Source organism: Peromyscus californicus, unplaced genomic scaffold (genome assembly GCF_007827085.1).
Source record: "Peromyscus californicus insignis strain IS unplaced genomic scaffold, ASM782708v3 Scaffold_13__1_contigs__length_99412109, whole genome shotgun sequence".
Classification (NCBI taxonomy): Eukaryota; Metazoa; Chordata; class Mammalia; order Rodentia; family Cricetidae; genus Peromyscus; species Peromyscus californicus.
The window spans coordinates 46,232,187-46,244,539 of NW_026294424.1; the positions used below are offsets into that span (position 1 = coordinate 46,232,187).

Sequence of the window (12,353 nt, forward strand, 5' to 3'; positions counted from 1 at the left end):
CCGAGTTTAAATTAACAGCACCCATGTAAAAAGTCTGGTGTGGCAAAATGTACCTGGAACTCTAAGTGATGGGCATCAGAGATAAACAGATCCCTGAACCTCATTGGCTGGAAATCCATGAGCTAGCTTCAGGTTTGATGAGAGACTTTGTCTCCGAAACAATAAATAAAAGATGAAGAGTGACAAAGGAAAGCCATCTGATTCTGACCTCTGGCTTCCTCATGTGCCTGCATCAATGTGTACCTTCACACACACACACACACACACACACACACACACACACACACACACACACACACACACACACGCACACCAGCACTAACAAGTACCTACGCCATACATATACAATACAACACACACTCAAAAATGGATGATGAGTAAGCTGAGTAAGTGCCAACAAGTCAACAAGTACTGGTCAAATAAATAAAAAAAAGTGACCCTTGAGAATGCCATTCAACACACAGAATCAATCTACATAAATCTTTTCATCTCATTCAGTTTAAGGTAAGTTTTTTCTGTTCTTCTGACTCATGTTGGGGTGGCTCACTTCATGTGTACTGCATGTCTACGAATTTGTCTTTTTTTTCTTTTTAACGAGAATCTCATCACTTTTCTCCACAGAGATCATGAGTGCTTTGTAGGATGCTGCCTAGATTTAATTGTCTACAGGTATTTTGCTTATTTTCATTTTTGCAGTTTCTTTCTGAATAGTTGATCTCATATGTCAGTGGCCTAAGAGTCACTAAGGACGCTAAGTTACAAATTTTTAATGAGATGGTTCCCAGACCACATACTGAGAACCAAGGTCTTTGAACATCTGTGTAGCACGTGGCCTTTACTCCAAATATCTGTGTTTTGACTGACAGTCCAGATGTATAAAAAGAAACCCCTAACTTCAGAAATGCCAAATTAGGCCACTATAAAAGAGAGACTAGCTCTAAAAATACCTTGACTATCTAGGGATTTTAAATATAGAAATTCTTTTACTCTTCAAAATTTGAAACCCTTGCCCCAGTATCTAAGCTCATTATTGTTTAAATAAATGGTTTTGTTCTTGGATGTTGAGATTCCCTGATTATACTTCCTTTTGGTTAAAGACAAAAGTTTTTTTTATGTCATACAGATATGAGAACCTCTTGTCACTGAACAGACATCTACAGCATACCTACTGTGTGCCAGATGCTACATGGGTTGCTGGTATTTCAAAGACTCCACCCAAAGGGACATCGCAGTTGCTTTTAATAAAGAGGTAATTCTTCTAACTTTGAAATACTTATGTTTTGTGGTAGATATGCTTAAAATGGGTGGAAATGTTCTGGGGAAAACCAAACGTGCTGTGAGTGAAAGCACTGTAGCTGTGAATCTCTGCTCAGATCGCCTGCTGAAACAAATTCTACTTGCTCATCAGATGGGAAACGGTTCACTGTTTGTTCATGGGAGAGTAGGGGAATGATTTTAGACAATTCAGTATCTTCTTCAGACTCTTTACCAAAACCCCCATATCTGCACAACACTGAGAAATCTCATGGATGACAGACTTTGTCTCACCCAGTGCTTAAGTGAAAAATCTATTTCCAAATATAGTCAAGACTTAAGGCAAAATAAAGGAAAACGAAAGCACAAAGAACATTTCTTTTATTATTCCTTTTAGTGTTGTGTCAAACTTTTAAGCACACCTGATGGGACAGGTTACCCCTCTTGGCCCCTGAATCAGCTATATTTCTCTACCCTGGCTTGCTCTGCCCACAGTTTCTTCCCCTATGGTACAAAGGAGGTCGACACTCAATTCCTTAATGCTCAATTCCTTTGCTCATCTTTCCACTAATGGTTGGACTCTCTATTTCATGCCACAAGCCTAAATCAACAGTGCTAATGCCTCCCATAACCTCTGGCTCCTTTCCTGCGTGTTGATTTTTCCGGGGAATGTGTACATTTTGGTGTTGACAGTACAAGGTATATTCCGTGCTCTCTCTTGAACTTAGCAGGTTTTGACAGATTGATGTGAGGACAGATGGCCATTACAGGCTGAAGGCTGACAAGAGGCAGTTCAGAGCATTGTTAAGACACTTGCAGAAACTCTCAGCAGTGCAGCTCCGTGCAGAATGTAATTCAGACTATAGCTTTTTTATTGCTGCCTATTTTCTTTTGTCAAAAGAGCCTGCTGTGCAGAGCAACAAATGGCTGCTATTACCCAGAATGTAATGGGTGTCAGACAAATCACGTAACACAAACAATCAAGAGTATGTAGGTCATATTTCAACAGAGCACAACCTTAGCAATATTTATGATTACTGCATTGAAATGTGCTCTATAATAAACAAGTACCTCTACATCACTCACACTTGTGCACTTCTGCACTGCTGATCTGGGAGAAGTGGCACACACTCTACAAGTCATCTTTTTAAACAGCCCTTTTATTTAAAGGAAAAAGTCAGAGACAAGTTTTGTTTTGTTTTGTTTTTCATTATGTGCCATGGAGTGATTTTCTTTGAGCAGCTCTCTTCGGAGTTTGTTTGTTTAATTGAATGACTCTAATAAACGATGAAGTTCCTGCCCTGCGTCTTGAGCCCTAGTATTCAACTAAATTCGGCAGGACTATTTTTCTTGCCTGTGTGTGTGTGTGTATGTGTATGTGTATGCGCACACATTTTATAACCTGACACAGGATGTCCTGCTAACTCTGCCATTTACTTCTGGTTTAACTTAACAGCAGGATTTTGCTTGGGTTCTGTGGCAATTTAGGAGTTGAAGGGAAAACACTGAGGCGTTAAGTTAGCTTAGAAGTTCACTGAGGCAGGAAGATGGGGCAAAGACAAGCAGGTCTTGTCTTTCTCATGTATCCCAGAGTTTCAGACCTGGGAGATCCTGTCAGGAGAGCAGAGAGAAAGCCAACACGCTGGGACAGCAGCTACTGCTGCAGAGGGTGCTAAAGTACTTGGTTGGTCTTGGTTCTTCTGATGTCCTCCATCTCTCGCTCATTCCCAAGAGTCACTTGTGGACCACAAAATCCACCCACTAAAGTGTGAACACTTAGTACAATAAGACCTCCTATACATTACCCTGGTTTTCTGGCTGGCATCCATTTACACTGACACGGAATTCCCTGCTTGACACCACGAATTACTTCGCACATCGTCCCGATCATTAAGGATGAAACTGACTTTGCAGAAAAGCCTCAAGACTTTTCCTACAAAAAGCACCTAATATCCCAATTTTCACTTGTGGAATTCGAAGTTGAGGTTACTACTAATTGTCCCTGAAGTACTTTTCCACAGCCCTGAAGCTAAGAACCTGGAATTGCCGTTATCTACCACCAAAGCCCAAACCTGAGGTGAGGCTGGAAGTCACTTTGTTATCCTTGGCTTAAATAGGCAATGGGATAGTATCATTTCCAGAAAAGCAAACAGAAGAAAGAGCAAGCATTACAAATCTCAGGTCGAGATGAATGAGGCTGGAAATAGAAGCTAAAGGGTAACATGCCAGCGAGAGTGGCCGAACACTACACCGACCTCCAAACTCTCCCTTTCATGGATGCTTTCTCAAAAGGAATGGATTAAATAACCTGCCAAAGTCACTTTGCACTTTCCTTTTTAAAAATTACGTTTATTCATTTCTAATGTATGTGTGTGGTAGCACATGGGTGTGTGCATATGAGTACATGTGTATGTATGTGCACAGATGTGTGTCTGAGTGCTTAAGTGTATGAAGATAACTCTCCGCCATAGGAATCCCAGCTATCAAATTCAGTTGTCAAGCTTAGCAACAAGTGCATTTAGCAGCTGAACCACTTTACTGGCCAACTTCCAAATTTTCTGTAGCTGTTTTTTTTTTTTTTTTTTCCTGATAAACTACTAGATACTGTAAATATTTTGCTTTTTCTATTTTTCACAAAGCATGTCAAATGTAGAACAAATAGCTACCAACAAGACAAGTTGCATGCACACTGTCAATGTTTCTTTTGGAAAAACAAAAATTCTTCTCTTAATCCAAAAATTCAAAATAAAAGAAATTAGAAATTAATTCATTAATGTGTGTTTCTTTTAACCACAAGTTCACTAAACTGCACTTTGAATGATTAGTTATTTAACCAAGAGAAAATACTCAGTTAAAAATAAATGACATCACAAAATGCAGATGATAAGCAACCACGGAGTGCCCAGCCCCAAACAGGACATCTGTAACAGAACGGCTACCCCTAAATTTGGAGATCGTTATGGAAGAAGGGGCAGAGAGATATTAAGAGCCAGAAGACCAGGCTGACTGTTACAGGATAGTGTCTTCTGGGTATGTCATGCATTAACCCATGAACTCTAAACAATGTGGCTGCCTGCATAAGACCTGAATAGATTGCACCAGGCAACATGCCAATATATGGACAGAAGAAAGTTTCACAAGGTGCCACTTATTAAAAAAAAAAAAAAATACAGGCAGTGGCTGCTGAGGGAAGAAGATCCAGTGGTTTTCCTTCTTCTTCTTCCTCTTAATTTTTCAGGGATGAGACCTCAGTCCTAACTGGTTAATCCTAAATAAGAGCAGCACTACCTGTATTTGTGTGTGTGTGTGTGTGTGTGTGTGTGTGTGTGTGTGTGTGTGTGTGTGTGTATGTGTGTGTGTGTGTAATATATGACAACAACAATAATTATAGAAGAAGAGGATGTGAAATTAAGAGGTGTGGTTTGGAGAGGAGTTGTGGGGGGTGGAAATGATACAAATACAGTGTGTTCACTTATGAAATCCTCAAACCAATGAAATAATAACAAATCAAATTAGCTTCATGTCCATTCCATTCAAAACAGTGTAGCCAAGGATATGTGAACAGAGGGAAAGATGAGCAGAACTCTGCTCCCAGAGAGAAAAGACAGCTGACTATTTTGTTCTGCTCATTTATTTATCTGTATAAAAACAGCTCTGTTGCTTTCGCAATGTTTATAGTGATAACCAAAACATTTATGCATACACATAAAAAGTTGGGGACCGGTCGTTTTGGTCCCTAACCAAGTTCCTTCGTGTCTTACGTTTCAAACCATCACCTTGTTAAGCTGACACTGCTTTGCCATTTCCATTTCAGACACAAAAATGTGTTGGTAGTGTCTGAAAAATCTCCATATGCAATAGATTTAAATGCCTTCTGCCAAAAGAGCATTCTCTTTTCTCTCATCTTGCTTTACTAACAACAGCTATTTTGAAATCAAATTAGTTTTTACACCTGTAAAAGAGAAGAGGTTTTGTTTTGTTTTTTTATCAGCCACAACAAGCTAGCTTAGGACAATCACAAGGAAGTCAGAGCAGCTGGCAATACCTAATAAAACAAACTCCCTATCTCATCCCTCCTGCCTCCCAAAGATGCTGCAGATGGGGCACACACATTATTCTGGAGGTCTTAGAATTCTGTTGAGTCTTTACATTTCCACTTAAATGTTTGGGGAAACTCACTGAAAAAATTTTAGAGTAAAGTAAAAGAGGACAGTAGGAGGGTGCATGCAGCAGCTTCATAGACCTTCTCTGTCTCAACTAAACAGAGTAAACAGGTAGATCAAAGATCAACCAATCAACTGTATGGATGTTGTTTCCATTCCATTCACCCCCTGCTGTACCTGTGGCAGACATCACTAATTGATCATGACATTCCCACTGAGTACAAACTTGGCCTTAGAATCTCTCTCAACACAGTGCTTCTGGCAGCCAATACCGATCAATGGAACTTGACAAGGGGGAAGAAAACTATTTAACATAACAGATGCCAACTACTATCTTTAAAATCCAGAAAAGAAATCTAATCTACACTCTAGTCAGATGGAGCTACTTTGAACCCAGAGTTCACCAGCAAGCTGCTGTCAACATATACCTTTTTCCAAATAATGGAATGGGCAGAGAGTCAAAATAATATTTTGTTTAAAATGCCAATCAAGAATTCCAGAGTTTGTGGCAGTAGAAATAGTTGTTGACAGAATCTGAAAGATCTGTTGCTTTTACCTCCATTTTCTAAATCCTATACCTGTACCAAAAGCAGTATTTATTCAATGTTTGCAGAAATAGAAGTAGGCTAGTGTGTGCCATAAAAGAAAATAGAAAACACCAGTGAAATTGCCAAAGAGAGACCAGCAATGTTAGAGATGGATGAGACTTGACAACTTGAGAAGCAAGGTGAATAGGCCTCAGCAGAAGCTAATATGGACTGGATGCCTATATGATATGCTGGCAGTCATACTCAATCTCATTTTACACTCACAGAGACTTAGTCACTGAGTTGAACTTGACTTTTCTAACAACATAGTGGGTTTTGTATAGCTTAACTAAAATACACTGTCTCTTTGATCCTAATAGTGTACTTTTATTTTTATCTTTGCTGTTTATATGGTGTTTAAATTCAAGTTGAATTACATGCAGTTGCCATTTTTTGTAGTGCACTGGTGGTTAAATACTGGAAATATTGTATTTCTACTTGTATTCTGCTACTTTGAGTATAGCAGAACTCTTATTTAGTTGTTGTAAATATAATCTAAAAACTGAAGACTGACCAAGTTGATTCCAGGGATCACCTAGGCTATTCACTAGAGCAATAACACTGCTTTGATACTACTTCCAACCCTTAACAGTCTTCAAAGTTCTAAGTCTTCTGTACAAACACTTCCTTAAACAGGGATGGGGTGCCAGAGTGGTTCTTTGATGACTCCCTTTCTCCTTTGTGATTCCTGATGTCCAATGTTGTCTATTAAGCAATGCATTCTACAGAAGATTACTAAGGGGAGATGATCGGCATCTCTCACTACATAGAATTCCTTCTATAGCCAAAATAGTGGATGTTACTATAAAATTCTTCCTTCGACTCAATCTCCTCCTTTATACTAACTACAGGACTTCACTCTCCACACCTTTCAGCTCCTCCATGTGACTCATCACCCCAATTCCCTCTATTGTATAATGCAAGTTGGCTCCAGTTCAGCTTCCCTATATAGTTACTGATACTGTGCTTAGCAAACTAAAAATCATCCTTGAGGCTCATCTTTCTTAAAGGTCCAAAATATTATATCTAATAACCTGTTTTCCTTTGGTGCCACTTATCAATGAACATTCTTTTCTCAATAAGCTATTAGACCATATCTCAAACTTGAGAAAAATTACTTTATACTTCCTACGGCCAGACTCTGTTCTCAGCACTATACAGGGAATTTTTTCTATGCCTCATACTGACTGTATTCTCACCAAGGCCTGACATATCACCAACAATGAGCAGAGAGGAAAAACAATCCTGGTAATTTGGTTTACATTGTACCAAATACTCTTTCAATGATAACAAAGAATGAAGGATTTAATTAATAATATGAATATAAAGTCCCTGAAAGAAATAAATATTCTATATAAAATGTGAAGGATGTCTAGCATCTACAAAATAATCTCAACCAACCTTTCCATAGAGTAGACTACTAAAAACTCAAACTTGTAAAGAAATTACTTAAAACTAAGTGCCTGGGCTGGGGAATGCAACTTGGTGGTACAGTGCTTGCCTAGTAAGTGCAAGGACTTTCATTCCTCCCAAATAGCACAAAAAAAAAAAAAAATAAGCTTTGGAGAGATGACTCAAAGGTTAAAGACACTGGCTACTCTTCCAGAAGACTCGTGCTCTATTTCTAGCACCCCACATGGTGGCTTGGAAGTCCAGTCCCGGGGATCCAATGCTCTCTTCTGGCCTCTGCTGGCACTGCATGCATTTAGTGCACAGACATACGTGAAAGCCAAACATCCATCAAATAAAAAACATAAAACTAAATAAAATATAAAATACAAAAATAAATAAAAGAAGAAAATAAAAATAAGTGTTGTATAATATCATAATATCTTTAATGGAATAAACACAAATTGTGTGATGTGTTCATATTTAGAAACTAGGAAGACACCTTGGCATGAAGACATCCAATATCGACCTAGATGTAATGAGGCATGGATGTCCCCTTAGCATGAGTGGGGCTATGAATAGAAATATCATTTTGCAAATCAGTGTAGCAATGTATGTATCAGAATGCCCTAAGATATTTAAATGCTTATTTTTGGCAATAACAACTGCTAGAAATCTATTTTGAGGAAATCAGATTTTAAAATTTATGTACAAAGGTTTCTCCCAGAGTGCTATTTCAAAATAGTAACATTATAAAACAAGCTAAACATGTAAAAATAAGCATTTGAGCAAATAAATTTCTATTTGCCTGCTCAAATGATTATTATACAATACTGCTATATCCTGATAATAGAGTTTGAGATGGTACAAAAAGCAGCTTATGTCAGGTGAAAACTTAGGCTGTGAGATTATATAAGCATTCACTGACATACATAATGATCCTACAGCTACGTGCATATTACTGTAGAAAACAACTCTATGAATATTTTCATTTTAGAACTATGAAGAATTTTTCAACTGACTTATATCTGTGATATTTCTAATAGGCTGACATTATTTATATTCATAATAAATATTTCCTTACTAGAAAGCCAGGCAGTGGTACATAACTATGCTTGCTCCTTTCAGAAACAGAGAGACTAACTCCACAAGTTCTGGACACTCTCAATTAACAGATCACTTTCAGCTGGACATTTACTGAGGTGCACAGTGGTGTATCTTCTCAAACCTGTTTATAATGTTCATTGGCCCAGGGGCTGGTATTAAGTAAGATGATCAAGTTTTATATAAATAAATGGAATGTTAGTATGAGAATTTGTTTCTATTAAAAGACAATTAATGTGAATTTCTAGAAAAGATACTGTCAAATTAGTGTGTGTGTGTGTGTGTGTGTGTTATTGCAGAGCACTGAGAATATCACAAAAAAATCCAGAAAAGACAATTGCACTTAGATTACCATCCCTCAAAAAACATGAAGTAAAAATTGGAGAGTCTCATGACATTTTATTACTGTGATTTATGCAAAAAAAGATGAATGGATTCCTGGTTAGCACACTGAAGCTCAGTGCTATGCTCACTGTCTCCTAACAAAAGTGTGATAATTGAATGAATATCTATATGTTTCAAACAAAAGTTAAATGAAGAATTGTGTAGCAGCTTTTCAAAGAAACTCACCAACTGTCTTTTCAGGTCAAATAAGAAGGCCTCTCATATACATAATATGTGGACACAAAAGTTCTTTCTATTAATGTACGTAAGTATAATTTATTTAAGAAATCAGGATAAAGGCTAGAGAAATGGTTCAGCAGTTCAGAGCATGGACTGCTCTTCCAGAAGACTCATTCTCAGCACCCAAGTCTGGTAGCTTTTAACTACCTGTAACTCCAGCTCCAAGTGGATCCAATGTTCTCTTCTGTGTTCCTTGGGCATCTGCCCTCATGTGCACAAATCCACACTTACACACATATAAACATGATATTAGAAACTAAAAGTAAATATTGTAAAAACAAAGTTATTCATATGCTTACAAGTGAATGTATGCGTATGTCCATGTATATATAAACCTGTTTGTACATGTATGTGTATGTGTCATCTGCATGCACACATTATATGCCATGAAATTAACTACTCTGCTGCTTTACCAAACCATGCAATCATGCAGTAGACCTTTGATAAGAAGGTAATTTAGCAAACTCAAAGTGTGAAATTAAACTTAGCGACAATGACCATGATGCGTGTAGGCACCACAGTTCTGGTTGAAAGCATCTTGTCTACCTTACTGTTCCTTTATCCTTATCAGCAATGGCCAGAGCCAAGGACTTCCTGATTTAGACATCCTAAGACTTACTCTCTGGTGGATGTCAAGAGCCTCCATTTACAACCTAAAGCGCCGTTTACAACCAACTCAGAAGTTTGCCTAGGAACTCTTCAGTTAGTTCAAGTTCTAAAGCTCCTTTGTCTCCATGTGACACAAGGACTAACTAGAGCAGTTCAGAAGTCTCAAATGATGACACAAGGACTCTCTCTCTCTCTCTCTCTCTCTCTCTCTCTCTCTCTCTCTATATATATATATATATATATATATATATATATATATATATATGAACATTGTGACTTGAGAATTTTCACTTTTCTCCATTACTGGAAAGATAAAAAATAGTATACATATATATGTTAATGATAGATATGAATACATATTAATACACATATATGTATATGATAGCATTATGCTGCTATATATGTCAGAGTGAGAAAATATTATACACGAAGTACTGACAATTAATAAATTTGAATTTAAGGGTTATCTCTGTTTTCCATCTTGGTGACTTCTTACAGATTATTTAACATTAGGTCACTGTGGACTTTACTGAAACCACTTAGATGTCAATCACACTCATTGATTGGGAGATTAAAGATGTTAAGTTCAAAATACATTGTATAAAATTCTCAAAAAAAATAATAAAAACATTGCTACTAAGAAAAGAAACTGGAAAAAAATAGTCAGTTCTCCATCAACTAATGTTTGGGTCTCTTAACCTGAAGTGGTGTTCTTTGAGAATCCATAGCAAAACCATGTCTCAGAAGGGTGGGACTAGCTCTGAAAATGAATAAACCTGTCTCTTTAAAACACTTTTCAATTCAAGGTCTTTTAGGTTTTGTTCTGTTTTGCTTTGCTTTGCTTTGTTTGATGTTTTCTTTTTAAGTAAACAGCTGAAGATACTTTGCAGATGACTTCTTATCCAATTCCATTTGTACTCTATTTCCATGAAAACATAGTCTATCATCGAATATGTATTTCACAGAGAGAAGTTCCGACTGAAATAAAAGCTTACCTGCAGTTCCAGAGAGTTCCACACTTAAGGTTCGCTCAATAGTCTTGTTCTCAAATGGGGAACCCTTGGGGTCACTGGAAGATATGGCACATTTATAAAAACAAACTGAAATGGAGTTGCTGTAGCCAAATGTATTAGAACCCCCTTCCCTTTCTGAAAATGTTTGCATTTCTTAATACTTACTTTGGTGACTCTGGGGTCAGAGGAAGAGATAAAGTTGTTGGTTTGGCTAAAGGAAAGAAGAAGAAACTAATTATAAAATATTGAATCTTTTTCAGATTGACTTTCTGCTACACTCAAGTAGGAAACAACCAGGCAACTGTAAGAATAAACTAAGGGAATGCCTGAATGTTGGCTAAAAGTCAGACTACAGTCTATTATGCTAAAGCAAATTCCAAACAACATTTGAATTAGTACAATACCATTAGGAAACACATACAAACACAGAATTGTCCCACAAATGCACCATCTCGTTTAGGACACAAAATTTGCATCATACCATCAAAGAGAAATATTGTTTTCTGTTTTTTAATTTGAAATCAGTACACGGTTTGTTTACACTAGGAAATTGCAGAGTAACTACAAGGTGACAGATCGTTATGAATATTCAGTTGATTTTACTCCTAAAATGCATAGTTTTATATCTAGCCCTAAGAATAGGAAATTTCTATGAGACTAAGGCTCAAGCAATAACCATCATCGAGAGATGATGACAAATTGTGGACATTGACCCAGATGGCTTAAATGGAGTTTGCATCCCAAATCTGATAGACAAATGGAGGCGTCACATTTACCAGTTAAAAGAGCTACAGACATTTTTCTAAAGCTCACTATTCCTTTCTGTCCTTGAATGCCACAGAATCTTACTTTCTTTGGTGTTTTTTCTCAACAAGAAATGCAAGAGTAGGAATCTTCTTGCTCTAATATGTCAACTACTTCTATATGTCAATCTTGTGCTTTGAGCAGGAAGAAGAGAATAAATAATGAGAAATATATATATATATATATATATATATATATATATATGTGCTTATCTATGGGTATGTATGCATGTAAGTTTTTGTCCATTTTTTCTTGTTAATTACTTTCAGAAGGTCAAGAGGTAGCTACATGTATAATGAAGAACATATAGTTGAAACAAAAAGTGTCTCTGGAATAGTTTCCTACATTATGGTTGAATACTCTGAAGACACAAATATGTTAAACAATGCCTACAGGGCCATAAAACTGATTCTTGGCAGAGTTGGACACTAAGATGCTTCCTTCCTCCTATTATCAAAAGGAATTTAATTCAATACACCTTAAAGTAATTTAATCAACCCTAATAATTAAGGTTCTTTGAAATGTAAAAATATTATTTATGTTTAAATTAGCCTGGAATAAGGTACTTTATGTGAAAAATAGTATTTATATATTTAATTTGTAGATTAGAATTTCGTTTTTTTTAAACAATTGACTAGTAAGTATATCATCTATCCAGTGTGCATCCAGAAATATGAAACTCATGCTGTCTTCTACAAATTAGGTACATTGATTAATCGGCTTTTACATATATACAGATAGATAAGCTGATTGAACATTAATTTTTGTGTATGCCTAATTTAATCAGCCTTTCAAAAAGAAGGAAT

General features: G+C 36.8%; 1 protein-coding gene across 6 annotated transcripts in view; it reads right to left on the reverse strand.

Annotated features, from left to right (window-relative positions):
- Positions 1 to 12,353, reverse strand: part of Ppargc1a (PPARG coactivator 1 alpha) — a 682,761-nt gene that overhangs the window by 23,659 nt on the left and 646,749 nt on the right. For all 6 annotated transcript variants that reach the window (XM_052734916.1, XM_052734912.1, XM_052734913.1 and 3 more), the window contains 2 exons: positions 10,909 to 10,954; positions 10,726 to 10,799 (listed from right to left, as the gene is read on the reverse strand). In XM_052734916.1, coding sequence (XP_052590876.1) covers positions 10,726 to 10,799; positions 10,909 to 10,954 — 120 coding nt within the window. The remainder of the gene's footprint in view (positions 1 to 10,725; positions 10,800 to 10,908; positions 10,955 to 12,353) is intronic.